The following is a 24,415-nucleotide window of genomic DNA, read 5'->3' on the forward strand; positions in this document are numbered from 1 at the left end:
TAGCTATAATGTCCTCAAATCCAACCACCCCTTTAATCTGTTTCCATAGTGATCGCGCCAGACGAAGCAAGGGTAACAGTCTTGAGACATTTGCTTTCCTCATTTCCAAGAATCCCAACCGGCAACTAGTTTGTGCGGCATAGACTAGATGATCTTCAGATTAGGGAGGCAGCCGCCGGGCATCCATGTGCTTATGGCTTTGGCCTGCCCAGACAAATAAAAAAAGAAATGGGGTAACGCTGCCCCCCCTCCCCTCTTGGGTCTCTGCAGAGTGAATAATTTAAGTGTGGGTCTGGTTTTCCCCCATATAAAAGATGTGATCTGTGAGTTCAAATTAGGATCTGGGCACCACTACAGCACTATGTTGGAGAAAGTAGCTAACTGTGACGCTCAGGAGTAGACTACGTCCGAGAGTGGACCCTCTGGGTCGCGGATCTGGCACCCCTGGGCCGAGCGCACCAGGTGATGACCAACCCCTGTACAGGGATCGTTAGGGGCAAGACCACAGAGGTCAGAAGCGCGACAGCCGGTACCAAGAGGGACGGCTTACAGGACAAGCAAGGCAAGAGGCAGGCAGGAAAAACAGGGAGAGACTAGGGTACCTAGCCGAGCAAATCAGGCGAGGAAAGAACCCAGCACAGATACCCGTAGGAGCTACAGGGAGAGGCACAGAAGACGAGAAGAGCAGACGAGGAAACCCCAGGGGGAAATATATATATATATATATATATATATATATATATATATATATATATATATATATATATAGATAGATGAGTGTATGACAGGGGAACCAGGAAGGCAGGAGACGGACCAGGGGAAGCGACAACCAGAAGGTACTCAGAGAGAATGAGCGGGGAGAACAGACAGGGGGAACGGAGGCAGACAGGGAGGACGGCAACAGCACCGGAGCAGGGACAGAAACGAACACCAGGTAATGGCACTAGACAGGAAGAATACGGGGCCAGAACAGTGCGGAGGATCCACACAATCACCAGGCGCCCTCCTAATAGAGAGGACGCCTGAAGTACCTTAGCGCCAGGAAATGCGTCCCAAGCCCCGCCCCTCAGCGACGACCACTGCCAGAGGAAGAGGACGGGCAGACACGCGCCCATGACCTAAGGCCGGCGCGTGTGACCGCAGTAGGACGGAAGTCAGGGCGGGCGCGCACGCGGACGGAGGCGGGCAGGTGAGAGGATGCTGTGGCGGGTGCCGCCGCTGATGGGGCATCGGCGGGCACGGCCGATGTTACACTAAGCTTGGGGAGTAATATAATTTTAATTATATTAATACGTCCGGCTACAGACAGTGGAAGTTTACCCCAGATCGCGAATTTGGCTTTGACAGTCTCCTGTAGTGGATATATATTAAGTTGCAGATCAAATTTACTGTCTTGAGAAATATGGACACCCAAGTATTTAAAACTGGTTACAATGGGTAACAGGGAGAGGGTCTCAAGTTGTGGCATTGGAGCATGGGAAAGAGGCATCAAAGCAGATTTCTCCCAGTTTATATATAGGCCAGAATATCTACCGAATTTATTTATAAAAGTGATTACTCTTGGTAAGGTTTCCTCTGCTTTGTCCATAAATATCACCATATCGTCAACATATAGGCCTATGGTGTCTGTCCAATCCGCTATTTCTATACCAGCAATATTAGGGGAAGATCTTATACGAACTGCCAATGCCTCAATAGCAAGAGCAAAAAGGGCCGGGGAAAGGGGACACCCCTGACGAGTTCCCCTATGTAATGAAAATGGCTCAGATATGGAATTATTTACCAGGGGAAGAGTCTTGAGGAGATCATTTGTATATTCCCAGTGCCTTCTGGGATAAGTGAAGAGTCTCCGCGAGCTCAACGATCACTGGGTTTTGGCCGTTGCAGCTGAAAAGAGGAAATCGGAAAACCAGGGGAAGAGTCTTGAGGAGATCATTTGCATATTCCCAGTGCCTTCTGGGATAAGTGAAGAGTCTCCGCGAGCTCAACGATCACTGGGTTTTGGCCGTTGCAGCTGAAAAGAGGAAATCGGAAAACCAGGGGAAGAGTCTTGAGGAGATCATTTGCATATTCCCAGTGCCTTCTGGGATAAGTGAAGAGTCTCCGCGAGCTCAACGATCACTGGGTTTTGGCCGTTGCAGCTGAAAAGAGGAAATCGGAAAAAACGGGCGCCTATCGGCGAGCAAATTTTGGCTCATCTTTCATCGTTTTTAAGAAATCTCAAGATGGAAGAGGTCAGGAGCCATTTGGTGAGCTGCATTTCTTGCTACATGTTCACAGATTTACCAGTGGAAAAGCCAAACTTCACATGCCACAAATGCAAGCTTGTGTCCCTGTTGGAGGAAAAGTTGCAAAATCTCGAAGAGAGGTTAGCTACGTTGAAGATCATTAAGGAAGGTGAAGAGTTCTTGGACAGAGCAGAATTATCTCTTCATGTTACAGAAAAAGAAGAAATTCGAAGTGCACCTGAAGAAACAGAGGAATGGAGACATGTGACCCAGAGAAGCAGGAGGATCAGGAGGCAGTCAGCACCCATACTGCTCAGAAACCAGTACCAGGCTCTCACGCAGGAAAACGATGAAGAAATACATCAGGATAAGACTTTGCCAACAAACAGCAACCTTGTACGCCTTCAGAGTCCTCCTGGATGGAGAAAGAAAAATGTTGTGAAGAAGAAACGGAGAGTGGTGGTCATGGGGGATTCCCTGTTGAGAGGAACAGAGGCCGCTATCTGCAGACCGGATATAACTTCAAGAGAAATGTGCTGTCTTCCAGGTGCAAAAATTAAAGATGTGTCTGACAGGATATCAGGACTCTTCAGACCTACAGATGACTACCCATTCCTGCTACTACATGTGGGGACAAATGACACCGCAAGAAATGACCTGGAAACCATCTGCAAAGACTTTGAAGACTTAGGCAAGAAAGTGAAAGAACTGGGAGCGCAGGTGGTCTTCTCTTCCATCCTCCCAGTGGATGGCCATGGAACAAGGAGGTGGAATAAGATTCTGCAGGTGAACAACTGGCTACGTCGATGGTGCCGTCAGCAACGATTTGGATTTCTGGATCACGGAGTGAACTACTTATACGATGGACTACTTGCTAGAGATGGGGTGCACCTTACAAAGACTGGAAAGCATGTATTTGGAAGTCGCCTTGCTACACTTGTAAGGAGAGCTTTAAACTAGAACAACATGGGAAGGGAAGCAAAAGACCAGAAAAAGCCATACACCTGACAAATGCTATTGAGAACTCTGCTATTAGAAGTGGAAAGGAAGAACAAAAACGAAAGAATCTAATTAATAAAAATATTGGAGAAAGAGAAACCAATCACAAACTAAAATGTTTCTATACTAATGCACAAAGCATGGGCAACAAACAAGGAGAATTGGAACTACTAACACAGGAAAAGAAATATGATGTCATTGGAATCACTGAAACTTGGTGGGACAATACACATGATTGGAATACAAGACTAGAAGGATACAACTTATTTGCAAGAAACAGACTTGATAAACGAGGAGGGGGTGTCGCATTGTATGTTAGAAACGCGTATATCTGCACAGAGATTGAAGCTTCAGAGACTGGGAGTTCTGTGGAAACTGTTTGGGTAAGAATACAAGGACAGAACAATGGAAAGGACACCATTGTAGGCATTTACTACAGGCCGCCTGTGCAAGCTGAAGATATGGATGAACTCTTTATGCATCAAATGGCCAAGTTCTCCAAAAAATATGACATAGTTGTCATGGGAGATTTCAACTATCCAGACATTTGTTGGGAATCTCTCTCAGGCAAAACTAACAGGTCAAGGAAATTCTTATCCTCTCTTGCTGACAACTTTATCTTCCAAAAGATAAGGGAGAAAACAAGGGGAACTGCTACCTTGGATCTAATCCTTATAAACAGGGAGGAAATGGTTGAGGAGGTAAAAGTGGCTGGGACCCTAGGAGGTAGCGACCATGCTATTTTAGAATTTTGGATAACTAGAGGCGGAAGACCTGTGAAGACTCAGACGTCAAGGTTAGATTTCAGAAAGGCAGATTTTAAGGGATTCAGAAAAGGAATTGGAGGGATCCAATGGCTGAATATCCTTACAGACAAAAATGTCCAGGAAGGATGGGAAATCTTGAAAAATGAAATTCTCAAAGCACAGTTGTTAACAATTCCGAAAAGAGGGAAGAATAGGAAGCATTTAAGGAAACCAGGATGGATGAACACAGAACTTAAGCACATGCTAAAAAGGAAGAAAAAAATGTTTAGAAAATGGAAAGAGGGAGGCATATCTAAAGAAGAATATAATGCTGTCTGCAGAACCTGCAGGGAACAAATCAGATTAGCTAAAGCTGAAAATGAATTGAGGCTTGCAAGAGATGTCAAAAGCAATAATAAAGGATTTTGGGGATATGTCAAAAGTAAAAGAAAAGTCAAAGATGCTATAGGATTTTTACAGGATGAAAATGATGAAATGGTAAGACAGGATGTTGAGAAGGCTGAACTTTTAAATTCCTATTTTGCATCTGTTTTCTCTCAGAAAGGAAATGTAACATCAACTTTTATTCACTGTCCTATTAAGGGAATAGAAGAATCCAGGATATCTATAAACAGAAAGATGGTGAGGAAACACTTAGCTAACCTAAATGAATTCAAGTCTCCAGGTCCAGATGAATTACACCCCAGAGTACTGAAGGAGATAGCAGAAGAAATTTTTGAACCCCTCTCCATAATCTTTGAAAATTCTTGGAGAACAGGAGAAGTGCCAGAAGACTGGAGAAGAGCAAATGTTGTTCCTATCTTCAAAAAGGGGAAGAAGGTGGACCCAGGCAACTACAGGCCGGTGAGTCTGACTTCTATACCAGGAAAGATCTTTGAACAAATTATTAAACAACATGTATGTCAATACCTGGATAAGAATGAAGTGATTAAACAGAGTCAGCATGGGTTTGTAACTAATAAGTCATGTCAGACTAACTTAATTTCCTTCTATGACAGAATCACTGATTGGGTGGATCAAGGAAATGCTGTAGATATAGTATATCTTGACTTCAGCAAAGCATTTGACATAGTCATTTTTTCAATAAGGATTGTATGAGAGACTAAGTATGGAATGGACAAGGCAACTGTTAGGTGGATTCATAACTGGCTTAGTGATCGGACCCAAAGAGTGGTCGTAAATGGCTGCACATCCAGTTGGAAGAATGTCTCAAGTGGGGTACCACAGGGCTCTGTCCTGGGCCCTGTATTGTTCAACATCTTTATCAACGATTTAGATGAAGGAATTGAGGGTAAACTGATTAAATTTGCTGATGACACAAAGCTAGGAGGGATAGCTAATACTAGAGAAGAGAGAGAGAGGATTCAAAAAGATTTAAATAAACTGGAGAAGTGGGCAGCAACTAACAGAATGGTTTTTAACAGGGAGAAATGCAAAGTACTACATCTGGGCAATAAAAATGAAAAAAGCATATATAGAATGGGAGGAATAGGGCTAAGTGACAGCACATGTGAAAAAGACTTGGGTATACTAATAGATCACAGACTGAATATGAGTCAACAGTGTGATGCAGCAGCAAAAAAGGCAAATGCAATTCTAGGATGTATTAACAGAAGCATACAGTCTAGATCACGTGAAGTCATTATTTCCCTCTACTCCTCTTTGGTCAGACCTCATCTGGAATATTGTGTCCAGTTTTGGGCACCACATTTTAAAAAAGACATCAACAAACTGGAGCAAGTTCAGAAAAGAGCGACCAGAATGGTGACCGGTCTGCAAACCCTGTCTTATGAGGAAAGGTTGCAGGATTTGGGAATGTTTAGTTTGCAAAAGAGAAGACTGAGAGGAGACTTAATAGCTGTCTAAAAATATCTAAAGGGCTGTCACATTGTAGAAGGATCAACTTTATTCTCATTTGCACAAGGAAAGACTAGAAGCAATGGGAGGAAACTGAATGGGAGGAGACACAGATTAGATATTAGAAAAAACTTTTTGACAGTTAGAGTGATCAATGAGTGGAACAGGCTGCCACGAGAAGTGGTGAGTTCTCCTTCAATGGAAGTCTTCAAACAGAGGCTGGACAGACATCTGACTGGGATGATTTAGCGAATCCTGCTTTGAGCAGGGGGTTGGACCAGATGGCCCAGGAGGTCCCTTCCAACTCTACGATTCTATGACCCAGGCCTTAGGCTTCATGTATAAAATACCGACCCATTTTTGGAATCTATCACCGAATCCATACCTCTGCAAACATGCACGGAGAAAAGGCCATTCAAGATAGTCAAAGGCCTTGGCCGCATCCAGCGATGCCAATGCCCATTCATTGTCTGGTACCAGAGAGCTATATTGGACCACTGACTGGACTCGTCTAATATTGATGGAGGTGCTCTTACCGGGCATAAAGCCAGTTTGGTCAGAGTGTATGAGGTCTGATATGACTGAATTCAACCTTTTGGCCAAAATTTTGGTAAAAATCTTATAATCCACATTTACCAATGATATGGGCCTATATGATCCACAATCTAAAGGGTCTTTCCCCTCCTTTTTTAAAACTATTATATTAGCCTCATAGAAGGAAACCGGCATGCAACCCCGCTCCAAAAAACCCAAGAAACACCGTCAACAAAAAGGTCGCCAGTATCTCCTGGTATTTCCTATACAGTTCGATAGCGAATCCATCCGGCCCAGGGGCCTTCCCAGGGGCCATATCCTTTATGGCATCCTCTACCTCCTCTAGAGTAAACTCAGCACCAATATAGGCCTGCTGGGAAGGACTCTGTGGGAAACTCTATGTCTGACAGATAATTTAGACACCCCGGGCCATCAACATCAGTCTTAGAATTATACAATGAACTATAATATTCAGAAAAACATTTCAGTATTTCCTCAGATGAAGAAACCAAAGTACCATCTGAGTTGCGAACCTGTAGAATTGTGTTAGTTGTATTATGCTGTCATACTAAGCCAAAAATTTACTTGCTTGATTCCCCACCTCAAAATAAGATTGTCGGGTGAAAAATAATTTACGTTTAGTTTTAGTGTCAATATATTGAGTATATAACCTTTGAGCAGTCAACCACTCCACCCTATTACTATTAGTTTGATCAGATATGTAGGCTGTCTCCGAATCCTTCAGACGCCGCTCCATCTCGCCATCCTCCTCCGATGTCACTCGTTTAATATAAGAGATCGTCGAGGATAAACAACCCTGTAAATAAGCTTTAAGAGCGTCCCAAAATAAATTAACATTTCGGGGTTCAGGGTGGGATGAGATAAAGCAACGTAACTGATCTATCGTTCTGTTGGGCGATTTTATCAACTTCAGCCAAAAGGGGTTCAATTTCCATGTCATCCTACTGGTCGGTGGGCCGTACTTAAGTTTAAGAACTGGACTATGGTCTGAAATCCCCCTACTGCCATGTTCAATGTCATCTACCCATACCGCCAGGCTGCTGGATCAAAAAATGTAGTCTATGCGAGACAGAGAGTGTCTAGTGGAGGAATGGCAAGTATACTCCCTCGTCTCAGGATGGCGTATTTTCCATAGATCCAGCCACCCGCTGCTCACCATAAATTGTGACAGCTGGGATGTATCCGGGGGGGGGGGGTCCCATCTGTACTCCATCGCCTAGCCTCAATCTATCAAGATGATTATTCACAACCAAATCAAAATCTCCCATACAAATGACGTGTGCATCTGGGTAATTCAGGGCAAACCTCAGTGCCTTCTGGATAATTGACATATTGGCCGGGGGGGGGGGGGGGGTTGTAGATACATAGAATAACATATTTCTGAGCGTTAATTTTAGCGCATGTACAAGCACGAACCGTCCCTCAGGATCTTTCTAGGCCTCCCTGGTCTCTCACCGAACATCTTTATGTATTCATAGTGAAACACCCCTTGAATAACTAGTGTGAAAAGCATGTATAAACCACTGTACCCATGGTTTTTGCACCCACCGAACCGTATCCTTGGTCAGGTGTGTCTCAACCAAAGCCACAATGTGAGGGCGATATTGTCTAATTTGTGAGAACACCTTAATTTTCTTTCGGGGGGGGTTTTATGCCTCTTACATTCCAGGTCATACAAATCAACTCAGAACCCATTCCCGTCCATCTGGATATGTTGCACAATGGTACTCAAACATAATGCAGAGATATCACCTAGAGAACAAAGTTGGCATCGGCTGCGGCATTTACCTAAATAACTATAAAAATTAAAACCTTTGAAAAATAAAAAACAAAGCAAGAACCTAGTAATATAGGAGCACAGTCTCAGGCCCCCATCAAAAAATAGGTAAGGGGATACCATCACTGAACACAGCGTCCGGTACTGTTGGTAACTGGATACTCGCCGAGAGAGCTCCAATTAGACCTTTAACTGAAAGGATCCGAATTAACAGCTGTCACATTAGGATTCCTTCGCAGGGGATCCCCCATGGGACCGCAGCCATTCAGTCGCCTCCGCTGGATCCGTGAAAAACACGGAGGTACCCCCGTGAACAACCCGAAGCCGGGCCGGATATATCATCGAGTACACAATGTTTCTGTCCCTGAGCCATTTCTTGACCTCAATGAATTGTGCCCGCTGCTTCTGTAGTTCCATGGAAAAGTCCGGAAAGATGGAGATTACAGCATTATTGAACTTGATGGGACTTTTTAGTCGTGCAAGACGCAGAATGGCATCTCTGTCCTTACAATTAAGGAGGCGCGCCAGGAAAGGCTGAGGCGGGGCCCCCGGAGGCAGGGGTTTTGTAGGGACCCTATGAGCTCTTTCAATAGCAAACATTGAGGAGAATTCATCTCCCAGGGAGGCTTTAAGCCAGCCTTCCAGAAACTGCTCAGGATGCTGACCTTCCGAGCGTTCAGGCAGACCAATGATGCGGATATTATTCCGACGCATTCTGTTTTCCAAGTCATCCGCCTTTAGCTTCCAAGCATTCATGGAGCCCGCCACCTTCGTTAATTTAGCCTCCATAGGTGTATTGGTATCCTCCACCCTGGACACCCTCGTCTCCACCTCCGTAATATGTCCCTTCATGGCCTGCATATCCTGACGAAGTCTCCCCACCTCCGTGTAAACATCCTCAATTTTCTCGGTCAGGGATATCCTGGTCAGAGAGAGAGCCTGCATCAATTGCTCAGACGCCTGTTTAAGGGTCTCTTCCTCCCCCCCAGATGGACGATTTTTGCGTTGGACTTGAGAGGAAGTATTTCTGTGGGATCGGGTCTTACAAACTCTTTTAGTTTTTCTGCCGCTCCTGACCCCTTAAATCGACTCATGACAGGTTACAGTGAGATCCAATGATACAGCCAGAAATGCGTGTCTCGGACACTTCCCACCACAGAGGGCAATCACAGCAGGGCTATTAATAGATAATTATAGTTCCAGCTCAGGCTGCAGAAAGGAGGCCACATAAAATTGTGAGCACTATTCCAAGAGAGTTCCTTGCGGTCAGGGGAGGGAGAGGGGGCCCCACAGAGACAGCAGCAATGGGGGAGCGTGCGCTGAGCCTCCCTCAGTAATGGCGCCAGCCAGCGCAGTGAGGAGTTAACGGAGGGGAAATAACACGCGGGGCCCAATCTTTCAGGGCACTCACCGCGTGTCCCCTCTATCTGCCAGCCAATGGCTTCACTGCCGGCGGTGCAGCGGTGTGAGCCGACGCCGCAGCTCTCAGTAGCAGAGCAGCGCGTCCAAGATGGCTGCTGCCTCGTGGGGGAGCAGGATCAGCCGCCCGCTCCGGTCTCCAGGGCCGTCCGCTTACAACAGCCACCTCACGTCCTCCTGCGGGGCACCAGGGGGATCCCGACATCCAGGGGGTCCAGATAGCCTCAGGTGAGTTGCGCAGAAAGGGTCCAGATTCCAGGATATATCAGGATTCTGAGGAGCTCCCCTAGCAAGCGTCTTCTCTCGCTCGTTACATAGCCACGCCCCGCCAGCATTTTTTTTAACATTTTTGTGAAATGTGGAGCCAAGGCAAATATTTATACTTTTTCAGTTCACGGTGAAGCCTCCTAGCCTGCCATTCTTGCCAGGTGCCATCTACAAGCCAGCTGGCTTCCCAAGCCAGCCATCTCCATGCCAGGATTCAGAAGTCGGCAGCAGCCAGATACAGTAAGTGTTATCACATTTGTGTGACTGTGGCTAGAGATTAGAGATATTCATACTGTGAAATGTAGAAGTGGATTTCAGCGTGGAATCTGCTTGCATTCCATGCTAAAATCTATCTAATATCGTGCATTTTTTCCATAAACATCAATCCAACTGCTGTGTCTGGAAAGGTCAGTGTGAGTGGTTCAGTTTCAGTGTGTGATCAGCACACATGAGCTTGAAGCCCCCCTGCTGAACAGAAGAAGAGACTGCAAAGGTAAGTTTAAAATCAGTGAGATGTTTACATATTAAACTTGATCATCAGGGTTTAGGGATGGCAAGAACTGTACAGGGAAGAGAGTTGGCAGCTGCAGACTCTCCTTTTGTGCACTGCTGGCCCTGTTGGCACCTTGTCATAAATAATTGGGTTTTAGTTTGCAGTTTGGCACTCGGTCTCAAAAAGCCTCACTATCGCTGGTCTAGGTGCATCGTCATCAAATTCTTGATCCATTGAGCTTTTTCTGTGACGTGCTGGAACTCTCTGTGGCAATGGTGGCGCAGGTCTCCAGTCAGATATATGGATTCTGGGAATGTCCAGGGTATCACAGAGTGGTCTCATGTCGCTTGGATATTTCAAAACAAAAAGTGTACCATTTTTCTGGACCTGTAGCTGGAAGAGGCACCCCTAGGAGTACATCTGCCCATTTTCCTAGAGGGCATCAAGTAGTGGTTTCAGCACCCTTCCTTTACCAAGTGTCATTCAAGATAGATCTGATTTTCCATTTAAATCAACATGAGTCATGTTTGCCTAGTGTATGGTGCACCTTGTCAATCTCCAGCTCCTTATCAATAGGATCAACAAGGATATTATTGAATAATGCCCGCAAAGTTGCCATAAGTGTTTGTGTATTAATACTTTCAGGTATACCCCTTATCTGGATATTATTGTGATTTTCTTGGTCATCAACCATATTAAGCACAATGTTTATTTGCTGGCTGTGAAGATACAGTGTTTATTAGCATTATGATGGCCCACACCTTGTTTGCCTTGTATTACATCATCCTCTAATCTCTGTACCGTGTCAATAACTGTGACACGGAATGCAAGTCCCAACACCGCTGGATAGAGCCGTAATGGAACGAGAGAACAAGTGTTTTTATTTTAATCAGGCCAAACATGAGGAATAACAAAGGATTGTTCGAGTAGTGGATAATCCCTTTAAGAAGATACAATATTTGGTTTAAACATTTCTAACATTCTGAACGTGAAAAAGGCTTCACCTGTGTGTGACCTTTTGGAAGTTTATTAAGAGTTGATTTCCGTGTAAAACATTCGCTACATTAAGAATATGAATAAGCCTTTTCCCTTTTGTGAATTCTTTGGTGACTAAGAAGAGATGATTTCTTAACATATCATTTCTCACATTCTGAACAATAAAAAGGTTTCTACACTGTGTGGGTTCTCTCATGTCTATCAAGATGCTCTTTGAGGTTAAAACTTTTCTCACATTCTGAACATGAAAAGGGCTTCTCCCCTATGTGAGTTCTCTGGTGCTTATCAATATCTGATTTCTGGTTAAAACTTTTCCCACATTCTGAACATGAAAAAGGCTTCTTCCCTGTGTGAGTTATTTGGTGAATAACAAGACCGTGTTTATGGTGGAAACATTTCCCACATTCTGAACAGCAAAAAGGCTTCTCCCCTGTGTGAGTCCTCTGGTGTATAACAACATTTGATTTCCGTTTAAAACATTTCCCACATTCTGAACATGAAAAAGGTTTCTCCCCTGTGTGAATTCTCTGGTGTATAACACATTCTGATTTCTGCTTAAAACATTTCCCACATTCTGAACATGAAAAAGGCTTCTCCCCTGTGTGAGTTCTCCAGTGTCTATCAAAATGCGCTTTCCTGTTAAAACATTTCCCACATTCTGAACATGAAAAAGGTTTCGTCTCTGTGTGAATTCTCTGGTGGCTATCAAGATGCCCTTTACTGTTAAAACATTTCCCACATTCTGAACATAAAAAAGGCTTCTCCCCTGTGTGAGTTCTTTGATGTCTAACCAGCATCCATTTCCGGTTAAAACATTTCCCACATTCTGAACATGAAAAAGACTTCTCCTCTGTGTGAGTTCTCTGGTGGCTATCAAGCTGCGCTTTCTGGTTAAAACATTTCTCACACTTAGAACAAAAAAAGGTTTTCTTCCCTGTGCGAATTTTTTGATCTTTAAGAAAAGACTTTTCGAGGGGAAAACTATTTCCATATTCTGAACGGGAAAATGGCTTCTTTGCTTTAGAAGCAATGCTTGTTTTAATGCGTATTTTATGACTTCGATTTTCCTTAGTAGTCGGTAATGAATCAGAAGATGGGACCTGTTTCAAAGGATCAGATGAGAGATCTTTGCTGTGAAGGGATGATGGTATATCTGGAGTAATGGCAATCACTTCGGTTGTATCCTGTGGGATCTCAAGATCATCAGATTTAAAAACTGAATATTTCAGCTGTCTCTCTGATCTCCTGGTACAGTCACCTGCCAAGAATAAAACCAATATTTAATTTTGAATAGAACATCCTTAAATTTTATATTTTTGACCATTTCTACTTAAACTCTCAGTAAATATAACAAGTTATGTAAAAATCTTAAATTATTCAACAAGACAATGACAGCTCTCAGTGTAATAGAAAACCTCATAGGATGAACCAGTGGAGCGTGATGTTTAACTGTTTATTATATTTTGGAGGCAGAAAGAACAAATAAAAAGCCACCCATCGATGATATGTAGTCAAAAATAATATCAATAAAAACTCCTACTCATCTCACAAAAAATAAGTCACCACTCAGGTCCATCATCTGTCAGTGGAGAAACAGAAGTTTCCACACTATTAGTGGCTCAAAGGCTCTTGAAAAGCAACATGGCTTCCATAAACCAATCCAGCAATATCCGCTCTCACAAAGTCAAATCTTCCCCTTGCTTCTGAGTCTTGCAGTGTGCCCAAAACATATTTAGCATCCATGTGCTTGGCATTACTATAGTGAGAAGAACCCACTTAATTTGTGGTGTGTGTCTCCTGGAGCACATTCTGGGCACTATGTGTCAGGCAATAAAACTGTAAATGTGCATTTTTCACTCTCCAACATCCACTGGGTGCTAATATCCGTAAAGTGCCTGTGGAGTCAAAATATTCCCTACTTCTAAAGATTAATTCATTCGGTGGTATAATTTCCAAAATAGAGTCACTTTATAGGATTTCTAATGCTCCAAAAATATGGATTTTTGTGAGTACTCACCGTAAAATCCTTTTCTCCGAGACGCTCATTGGGGGACACAGATACTGTGGGTGTATGCTTCTGCCGCTAGGAGGCTGACACTAAGTGAAAAAAAGAGGTTAGCTCCTCCTCCGCAGTATACACCCTCGCCCCTATTGCGGGCTGAAATCAGTTTGGTGCCAAAGCAGTAGGAGGACAAAAAAATCAGCCTTAATACAGGTACATGTCCAAAGGAAAAACACCACCCTTATATCAAATAAGTAAACGAATCCATCTGGCTATGGTCGACTTTGCGGCAGTGAGTCCCTTCCTGCGTTCTTCAGGGAGCACGAACAGCGTGTCCATCTGAGGAAAGGGTGCCGTCCGTGACACGTACCTCCGGAGGGCTCTTACCAGGTCTAACGTGTGAAGAGCCTTCTTCCACACGGTGCACCGGTGCTGGACAAAATGAAGGCAAAGCAACATCTTCATTGATGTGACAAAGAGGACACGACCTTCGGCAGAAAAAGAGGGGCTGGTCTGAAGACCACCCTATACCTATGGAAAGTGAGGAACGGAGCTCGGCAGGATAGAGCCGCCAGCTCTGAAACCCGCCTGATGGAAGTGATGGCCACTAGGGGAACAACTTTCCAGGAAAGGTACCTCAAAGCTATATCCTGAAGCAGTTCCAATGGAGCTTCCTGCAGAACACTTAGGACCACGTTAGGAACCCAGGCGTCCATCGGCGCCATATAGGAAGGTATCAAGTGGGACACTCCCCGGATGAAAAGTTTTCACCTGCAAATTGGTAGCAACCCTGCACTGGAACAGGACGGATAAGGCCGACATTTGTCTCCTGCAGAAACCTGGGGCAAAGCCCGAGTCTAATGCTCCACCGACTGAGCTATCCGGGCTCTCTGAGCCCGACTGGAGAAAAACCAAGATGTTGGAGATCGAGAATCTTAGCGGAGAAACACCGCGGCCTCGACATCAAGCAAAGAACACCTTCCAGGTGTGGTGGTAAATTCATGCTGAAGCAGGCCTCCGGGCGCTAATCGTTGTAGCGACCACCTTGCTCCCGAACCCTGCCTGGGTTAGAATCCAAGATTCAACGGCCCTGCCGTCAAACACAGGGTCCCTGAGTTCGGGTGGCAAATTAGCCCTTGAGGCGGTAGATCTGGGCGCTCTAGCAGGCGCCCAGGAACATCGGCGAGCAGCTGCCTTAGATCTGCGTACCACGCTCGACAGGGCCAGTCTGGGGCCAGCAGAATCGCCGGCCCCCCTTCCGTCTTGATCCCTTTGCTCACTCTCGAGAGTAGTGGCAGTGGGGAAAATAGATATGGGAGGCGATACAGGTTCCATGGTAGAACAAACGTGTCCACCGCAAATGTCTGCGGGTCCCTGGCCCGAGCGACATATGTGGGCACCTTGGCATTCACTCTGGAAACCATCAGGTCCACATCCGGAGCTCCCCACAGTTGACAAATCTGTTGAAGAACTTCGGGATGTAGAGACCACTCTCCGGATGCAAGACCCTGCCGGCTGAGGAAGTCTGCCGCCCAATTTTCCACGCCCGGGATGTGGACAGCCGAAATCACCGAGTGATTTGCTTCGGCCTACTGAAGAATGTGCTCCACCTCGTGCATGGTTGTTCTGCTGCGGGTGCCCCCCTGACAAATTATGTAAACCACTGCCGTGGCGATGTCCGATGGAATCCGGACGGGGCGGCCCGCTAGAAAGTGATGAAACTTCTGCAGAGCCAGCCGAATTGCTCGTATCCCCAATAAGTTGATCGGGAGGCGTGCCTCCTGTGGCGGCGAAACACCGCTCCCCAACCGAGGAGACTGACATTGATTGTCATTATCAGCCCATGACATGGGGGAAAGGTTTCCCCTAGGCCAGAGAAGAACTGGTTATCCACCATCCGAACGACTGCCTGACTTGAGAGGACAGTTTGCACCGCCGATCGAGCGTGAAAGGATTCTTGTCCCAGGCTGACACGAGGCGTGCTGCAGGGGGTGAAGGATGGAACTGGACAAAAGTTATCGCTTCGATTGCTGCCACCATTTTCCCTAGGATCCTTATCGCGGATCGGATGGTATGAGGGACTGGTTGGCATAGTGTCCGGACTCCCTGCCGGAGACTAGCGCCCTTTCCTGAGGGAGAATTATCAACCTTCAGCAAGCGTCGAAGATCATTCCTAGGAAGGAGATCCTCTGAGCTGGCACAAGAGATGATTTCTTTGCATTGACCAACCATCTAAGCGGCAAGAGTATCTAGCGTGATGTTGACACCTTCCTCACATGCCCGTATTGACGGGCCCTTGACGAAGAGGTCGTCCAGATAAGGCAAGATGACTATGCCTCGAGAATGTAGTGTGGCCCTGACAATTGCCATAATCTTTGTGAACACTCTGGGAGCCGTGGCTAGCCCGAAGGGTAGCGCTACGAACTGCAAATGCTGAACGCTGATGGCGAAGCGTAGCCGCCTCTGATGAGGAGGAAAAAATGGGAATATGCAGAAATGCGTCCTGGCTGTCAATTGAGGCCAAGTATTCTCACTGCTCCATGACCGCTATGACTGAACGGAGACTCCATCCGGAAATGTCTGATCCTGATGAATTTGTTCAGAAGCTTCAGGTCCAAAAAAACAGGCCTGACAGACCCGTCCTTTTTGAGAACCGCAAAAAGGTTGGAATGAAATCCCTGAGCTCTTCTGTCCAGCACTGGAACAATGACTCCGTTGTGCAGGAGCGACTTGATGGCTCCCAATAGAGCCCTTACCTGGGTATCCACCCTGGGAAGCCGGGAAAGAAAAAACCATCTTGGAGAGTATCTGACAAATTCTATTTTGTAACCGGAGGACACCCAATTCTTTTACCCATGCGTCGTGAGCGATGTTGGCCCAGACGTGGTGAAAACAGAGTAGGCGGCCGCCCACTTTGCTGGTGTCGTCTGGTAAAGACCTCGAGTCATTTGGCCGATGAACCTTAGGATCTGGGTTCCCTCGATCTGGCCTGTTGAGCACGCATTCTCCCCAATGGGTTGGCTCTATATGACCTGCCGCTCCCTATCCTGATTGGGGCGGCCTGAGGTGGTGGAATTGGGCCCCGTAGTCCACCCGGAGTCTTTTAACGCATGACCCCGGACCGGTCTCCTATTAGGGTCCCGGACCAGGCTCAGGCTGCTTAGCGGCCACCACCTGACCAATGCCGTCACGCCCGGCCTAGAATGGCCGGTGGCACTGCGAAAGGCCCGAAAACGTGCCTGAGCCGGGTGACGAAAAAACGATTTAACCTTCTGTTGAGGGAGAAACCCGCTCTTTCCTCCTGTGGAGTCAGAGATAAATTGATACAAAAATTGGCGGCCGCACTGATAAGGCAGGGAAGTCAAGGACTTCCTGGAAGTAGAATCGGCCCGCCATGTCCTCAACCACAGGGCTCTTCAGATAGAGATTGCATTAGCGGCAGCAAGTGCTGAACAATTGGCCGCATCCAAAGACGCATTCAATACATAATCTCCGGCTATCGTCATCTGACATGTGACCTCCGAGATCTCTGCAGGTAGATCCTGCTCCTGCGCGACCTTGTTTAATGTTTCTGACTATGATATCATAGCCTTGGCTACCCAAGTTGCTGCGAACGAGGGAGCGAGTGCAGACCCTGATGCCTCATATACTGAACGACCTAGGCTCTCAATAAGGCAGTCCGTGGGATCTTTAATCGAGGAAACCTTAGGGACAGATAACAGAGTCTTAGTGGCCAGGCGTGAAACCAGAGGATCCACTATCGGGGATTCCATCCATTGTTTACGGAGGTCTGGAGCAAACGGATAACGTTTTGAGTGCCCTTTAACCCGAGAAAAATGCAATTTTGGACGTTCTCTGTGCCGCTGCACTATGTCCTCAAACTCAGGATGAGAGGAAAAAATTCTGTGCAGCCGCTTCACCCGTTTACATGCCACTTTACACCCCTTAGCCGCTGCGGTGTCATCCTCAATCCCCAGGGTCTGATTGATGGCTTCTATGAGGCTGTCCACTGTTTCACGTGAACCTGGAGTGTCCAGGTCCATGGGCTCGTCTGAGTCGCAATCTGAGGTCTGCTCGCTATCAACCACTGGTGACGGGGAGCAAAAAGCAGATCTTACGGATGCCGAAGGCACCGGATGGACTGGGCGACACCGTGTGGATTCGTTTCCCCCGGGTCTGCCTGGAGTGAGAGCGGCCCCTGCAGGCCGGAGGCTCCTGTGAGGTGGAGGTTTCCTCTGAAGGTGGCGAGACACTGTCCCTATCTGGGGCTTGAAGGGATTCTATTGCTCTCGTAAGCGACGCCATGTACTGTGACAGTGATCGGGCCCACTCCGGGGCATTTGACACATTGGTCGCAATCGCAGGGGAGGGCTCCTGGGCGCGTTTGGCTTCGCATAAATGCTGCTCTGCGCCCGCGGAAACGGCGCATGCCGCGTAAAAGAACGTGTGCGTCATTGCTTTTGTTCGGTCATGCTGTATCTGTCCGCTGCTGGGGATATGGGGAGGAGGTAGCCTCTCGGGCAGCACTTACCCCAGTCCTGCGGCCCCCTGTCCTGGATGCTTCCTTTAAATCGCGCGCCGACATCTGTGGCGCGCACCAGCCTGTAAAATCGCTCTAGGGGCGGTACTCCCACCTTGCAGCCTAGCCTGTGCTCCGAAGCCGGGGCCTCGATTTTTACCGCCACCGAGTGCGGGGCGGGCTGCCGGAAGTGACACGCGGCCCTGAGGGCGGAACTTCCGGCCGCGGCCTAGCTCCGGCCGAAGCCGCGGCCTCAATTTTTCCCCTACCCGACTGGGGGGGGGGCGCGGTACCAAAAGTGGCGCTACTGACCGGCGCAGTGTTCCTGTCCTGACAGATCCAGCCCTTCTCTTGCATGGCTAGTGGACACCGTGAGGCGTGCTGCGGCTGTGGGCTCCAGCCCGAAATCTTCGCAGGAGCCCTCCCCGACCCTCTCCTCACCGATGATCTTCTTCAGCCTGAGCGCAGGTATGTGAGGGGGTCTTTGATAAAAAATAGGACGGTGCAGGCACCCTAGCTCCATCTAACCCCTTCAGGGGGTGAGGAGAGGGACCGTCCGCCACCTTGCAGCACCGCCGTCTAGCGTTGGTGGAGCAGTGGGGGCCGCACAGACTAGTCTTGTGCCTCTGTGCAAGCCCATGGTTTCAATACCTAGGGGTGGACAGGGCTAAGTCTGGCATAATGTCCCACGTCGCGGGAGAGGATACGTGGAGGGATACTCGCACGTGGTCGCCCGTTGATGGTTTGGGGAAATCGGATCCTTTCAATAGGATGCGTTGCCCCTGTCTTATCTTCATAAAATAAAAAACAAAGAAAAAAATAGATGTCTGGGGAAAAGTCCAAGAGATGTCCCTCGGTGCGGGAAAGGATACGCGGAGACGATACTCAACGCGTGCTCGCCCGTTGATGGTTTGGGGAGATCGGACCCTTTCAATAGGATCCGTCGCCCCTGTCTCATCTTCATAGTAAACTAGAAAAAAATAGTCTGGAGAGATCCAGACTGTGTGTGCCTCCATAGGACACTAAGCAAAAACCTGATTTCAGCCCGCAATAGGGGCGAGGGTGTATACTGCGGAGGAGGAGCTAACCTCTTTTTTTCACTTAGTGTCAGCCTCCTAGCGGCAGAAGCATACACCCACAGTATCTGTGTCCCCCAATGAGACGAAGGAGAAAAGACATTTTTTATTCTATGTTGCAACACCAACATATGATTGAGAGCTCCAACACTAAACCAGAGTTGCAGTCATTTATGGTGGACCATTGGAGCTACTGTGAGTCCTGACCAGAAGAGTAGAGAAAGTGCTCCCCATTTCAGGAGAGATTGTGAAGTAATCTGAATTCCTTAGGATTGAAAATATAATGGAATTTATGACGTGGAGTGAATCCATGAAACCAGGGCTCGAGTCATTCCAACACATCTCCTGCAGGCGTGAATAAATGTATATTACAGCCATCAGTCAGGCACAGCTTAGAGATATATCATGGCTCAGGTGTAATGTATTTTATGTAGTTTATCACAATCCTCCTTGAAGTTAGTTGCTTTAAAAACAAATTGAAAAGTTAGGATAAAGAGAAACTCTGTTATTATGCAGAAATTTACACTTGGCCTCACTGCACATTTAATGTTGTCAGTCATAAAAGCAAAGTTTTCCCAGAAAGACTGGACCTGGTCTTGTAGGGACCATATGAGCACATTCAGCAGCACAGAAGGGAGAGAAGGTAGATTCATCCAGTAAGATATCAGGGATCTAGGAAGCCAACAGCATCATTACCCTCCGCTTTCTCTTACAGGCACATCATAATATTTTTCTTCAAGTGATTTTCTAACTTGTCAGCACATTCTATGTACGCTGTCATTTGGCTTCATCTGGGCAGGTAAGGGTCTGCAGGGGGTAGGTGGATCCTCCTGGTGGTAAGTTCTATAGAAAATGGCTTTCAATGCCCAAAGTAACTTGTGCAGTTTGGGGTGAAGGAGAATGTTGTGATCTAGAGGCAAAATGTTGATCACACGACTGTGATACAGCCGGACTACACCACTGATAAAGCAGCCACAGCCGGTGACTGAGAAGAATCTGTGACTTCTCTGCATTTAGTGGTTACTACTCACCTGGGTAGTCATATGTAGGAATCTCCTCTTTACACCGCTCATCACCCCTCACATATGTCTCTGTAGGATTAATATGGGTCAGATCTTCACCCTGAAGCAAATATTGTAAAAGTCACAGACAGATGGAGAAGTCACATCTATGATCAGCTCTAATCCTGCCATCTCCACCGTTCTCATTACACAAGTATAAAACATATAATACTGGTGGATAAAACAAGACTGAGCACAAGACCTTCACAGCCGTCTACACATCATAGGGGAGATCTCATGACACCTTCTCTCCATCTACCTGATGATCCTGAGGAACATGGAGATCTTCTTGTTTACAGTCCTGTGGAAGAAGAGGACGGGGACATCTCTCTGGTGTTGTCCTCTTACTGGATAGAACTGGAGGAAACACATACAGGGACTGAATTCATTCTCTACATACAGATAATTATAGGCCGTGTGTATTTAGTCCTGTCTATTACCTGGTGATGTGAGGGGCTGGGGAACCTCCATCATGATGTTCTTGTACAGATCTCTGTGTCCTTCTAAATACTCCCACTCCTCCATGGAGAAATAGACAGCGAAATCCTGACACCTTAGAGGAACCTGACATATACAATGATACCGTCATCCCCCCGATCCCTTCATAGTGTTACTGTATAATGTCCCTGCATTCCCAGCAGTGTCACCTCTCCAGTCAGCAGCTCAGTCATCTTGTAGGTGAGTTCTAGGATCTTCTGGTCATTGATGTCCTCATGTATCAGGGGGTGAGGTGGAGGCCCTGTAATTGGGCTCAGGGGTCTTCCCCATCCCTCAGACAGAGGGTCCTGACAGCGCTCACTAGAGGTCTTCTTCACCACTGTGTAATCCTGGTTATGGAGAGACACATTAATAAATCTCACTACAGACATTTCCAGAGTCCTCACCTCTCCAGTTCTGTCCATCTGTTATTCCCATAGATAAGAATGATGTAATGTGACGTCATCAGAATCTCTCACCTCTCCAGTAAGCCGGAAGAGGATCTCTAGGGTGAGGTGTAATATCCTCTCCGCCATCTTGTCTCTGTCCATATCCATCCTTGATGGGTAAATCAGGAAAATTCTCTTACGTATAAGATTTTCACTGAGAGGATCCGATATTGTAGAGACCTGAATGAGAAGAAGATGAGCCGATGTAACATCATAAAAATCCTGTGTAATAATACAATTACTGGAGATAATAAGGGAAACATATCAGGAGCGAGAACGTGTAGATGTTGTATTCCCTAGTCTTGTATCGACTGGAACATAAGCTGAATTGCTTTCCAAAACATCTCCTCCATGCTCCCAGTCACTGGCTATGTTAGGGCCCTGTCACACATAGTGATCTCGCTAGCGAGATCGCTGCTGAGTCACAAGTTTTGTGACACAACAGTGATCTCACCAGCGAGATCGCTGTGTGCGACAGCGATCAGCGACCGGCCCCCCTGCCGGTATCGCTGATCACTTTTGGAAAGCCCTGGACATTTCTTTGATCGCTAGTCTCCCGCTTGCCAGCACGCTGCGTGTGACAGGTGGGAGACCAGGGATCAGCTGGTAACTAAGGTACACATCGGGTATCTAAAGGGCGTGCGTCACTTAGAAACCCGATGTGTACCTTAGTTACCAGCTCCCTGCATCAGCGCGCTGGTAACTAAAGTACACAGCTGCACCGCACTCGGCGTCGCTGGTGCTGATCGCTGGTGAAGCTGTCTATTTGACAGCTCACCAGCGATCATGTAGCGGCTAACCACCGATCCTGACACGTTGACATCATTGTTGGGATCGCTGGTGAGTTGCTATGTGTGATGGGGCCCTTACTCACTGCTTCGGGAGCTGATTAGCTGTAGGAACTACAAGATCGTTAGGACTGACCAGGAAATGCAGAGACTGGCGGGGACCCAAGCAGCAATGGTATTTTATATTATTTTACAACATACTGTGTTTTTCCCTGATTTTTCCTGGCATCTACTAATAAAACCTATATATTTTAGGCCACAGACAACAAGCAGTTTCTTCCTCAGAGTCGGCAGCTGAACACGTTCCTCATAGACTCATCTTCCATAACGCTAATTCTCGTCTCATTTACCGACACTGGAATCGGCATTAGCAATACTGCAGGAGATATTCATTACACGTGACAGGAGAAATAACTACTTCATGATGAGGACGACATCTTCATCTTCTACTACGGCTCTAGAAACATATTTGGCCAGAGTCCGTCACTGACTCCATCCCCACCGGCCGTCTATATGAAGGTTTCCCGTCTTCCCCGCACTGTAATCTTCTATCACGTTAGATCTCAGGTCTGATTCACACACAGAAGTTTGAGGCTTTTAGAAAAGGTTTTTTGTAAGAACAAACAAGACAGTAGTTAATTGATGCCAATGTCTCCATGTAGACTTCCATATAATACCTGATAAACACCAACAAAAAAAAAAAAAACCGGTGTGAAAATATTCCAAAAATAGCTATAGTGAGGAATGACAGACAAAGGGTTATTCCAGTAGTGGATAATCCCTTTAAGAAAATACAATTTTTGGTTAAAACATTTCCCACATTCTGAACGTGAAAAAGGCTTCTCCCCTTTGTGAGTTCTTTGATGTCTAACAAGAATCCATTTCCGGTTAAAACATTTCCCACATTCTGAACATGAGAAAAGCTTCACTCCTGTGTGAGTTCTCTGGTGGCTATCAAGCTGCGCTTTCTTGTTAAAACATTTCCCACACTCGGAACAAAAAAGGTATTCTTCCCTGTGTGAATTTTTTGATGTTTAAGAAAAGACTTTGAGGGGAAAACTATTTCCATATTCTGAACGTGAAAATGGCTTCTTTGTTTAGAAGCAATGCATGTTTTAATACTTATTTTATGACTTCGATTGTCCTTAGTGGTCGGTAATGAATCAGAAGATGGGACCTGTTTCAAAGGATCAGATGAGAGATCTTTGCTGTGAAGGGATGATGGTATATCTGGAGTAACAGCAATCACTTCAGTTGTATCCTGTGGGATCTCAAGATCATCAGATTTAAAAACTGAACATTTCAGCTGTCTTTCTGATCTCCTGGTACAGTCACCTGCCAAGAATAAAACCAATATTTAGTTTTGAATAAAACATCCTTAAATTTTATATTTTTGAACATTTCTATTTAAACTCTCAGTAAAAATAGCAAGTTATGTAAAAATCTTAAATTATTCACCAAGACAATGACAGCTCTCAGTGTAATAGAAAACCTCATAGGATGAACCAGTGGAGCGTGATGTTTAACTGTTTATTCTTTCTGCCTCCAAAACAGAATAAATAAAAAGCCACCCATCGATGATATATAGTCAAAAATAATATCAATAAAAACTCCTACTCATCTCACAAAAAATAAGTCACCATTCCGGTCCATCATCTGTAAGTGGAAAAACAGATGTTCCCACAATATTAGTGGCTCAAAGGCTCTTGAAAAGCAACATGGCTTCCATAAACCAATCCACCAATATCCGCTTGTAGGATGGGTAAGAGTTTAACCAACAGGGATGGGGGGGTGACCCGCTTCTTGCCGCCGACAGACACGATACTGATCGTGTCACAGACAGACACGATCACCGATCGACCAAACCGCTGCACGACCAGCTCTACCCTCGCCTACTGTATTATCACCCATCCCTTGAAGATTGTGAGCCCTCGCGGGCAGGGTCCTCTCTCCTCCTGTACCAGTTATGACTTGTATTGTTTAAGATTATTGTACTTGTTTTTATGTATACCGCTCCTCACATGTAAAGCGCCATGGAATAAATGGCGCTAGAACAATAAATAATAATAATAATAATAATACTGAGACAGAGGTGGTATTCAACAGGTCCGTTTTTATTGGCCGTCCTTATGACGACCTCCGCAGCTCATGCCAGCAGTTTACACTTCTCTGTGTACAAACCCGGGTACCTTCACTTCCTTTGTTATTATAACCGTGTGGTCCTCTGTGGCTCTTTTCACTGTGGCCGCCCTAGGCCCATCCACCACAGCGCTTCACCATTCTGAGTACACAGTTCGTCCAATACCCATAGACCGTCTTTGTCTGATAATCTGTGTCTATCCCCGCAGCAGAACTTCCTCTCAAGTGTTCTCCCCTCACTGACTGGACCTTCCAGAACCTTCCCTCAGCCTTTTATCCTCCCAGTCTTGGTAGCTCCGCCCACTATCACCTGACAGTTTCTCTGACCAATGGCAGTTATTCAGTCCCAGTCTTATGGAGAGCCCGGCCAGGGCTATCGGGGTACTCGGCACCGGGCCCGTTGATCTCAATGGGAGTTGTCACGGAAGCTGTCACCCGGTCCATGGCCTTGGGTTTCCATGGCAAAAGGGGGTGAAAGAACAATGAAATAGAATTGATGAATAGTTCGTGACGCCACCTGTGGTGTTCGGCAAGGGAGATGTTAAG

The 24,415-nt window shown here is 46.4% G+C and overlaps 1 protein-coding gene across 3 annotated transcripts in view; it reads right to left on the reverse strand.

Annotated features, from left to right (window-relative positions):
• LOC141059241 (uncharacterized) overlaps positions 1-24,415 on the reverse strand; it is a 464,918-nt gene that overhangs the window by 417,091 nt on the left and 23,412 nt on the right. For 2 of the 3 annotated variants that reach the window (XM_073555541.1, XM_073555540.1), the window contains 5 exons: positions 22,908-23,065; positions 20,973-21,122; positions 20,664-20,843; positions 20,457-20,580; positions 20,276-20,373 (listed from right to left, as the gene is read on the reverse strand). In XM_073555541.1, coding sequence (XP_073411642.1) covers positions 20,276-20,373; positions 20,457-20,580; positions 20,664-20,843; positions 20,973-21,122; positions 22,908-23,065 — 710 coding nt within the window. Of the gene's footprint in view, positions 1-11,220; positions 12,617-19,986; positions 20,078-20,275; positions 20,374-20,456; positions 20,581-20,663; positions 20,844-20,972; positions 21,123-22,907; positions 23,066-24,415 lie in introns of those variants that run through there. The other variant, XM_073555542.1, reaches the window with a different exon arrangement.

This window comes from Dendrobates tinctorius, unplaced genomic scaffold, assembly GCF_039654945.1.
Source record: "Dendrobates tinctorius isolate UK_male_01 unplaced genomic scaffold, ASM3965494v1 ptg000226l, whole genome shotgun sequence".
Taxonomy (NCBI): Eukaryota; Metazoa; Chordata; class Amphibia; order Anura; family Dendrobatidae; genus Dendrobates; species Dendrobates tinctorius.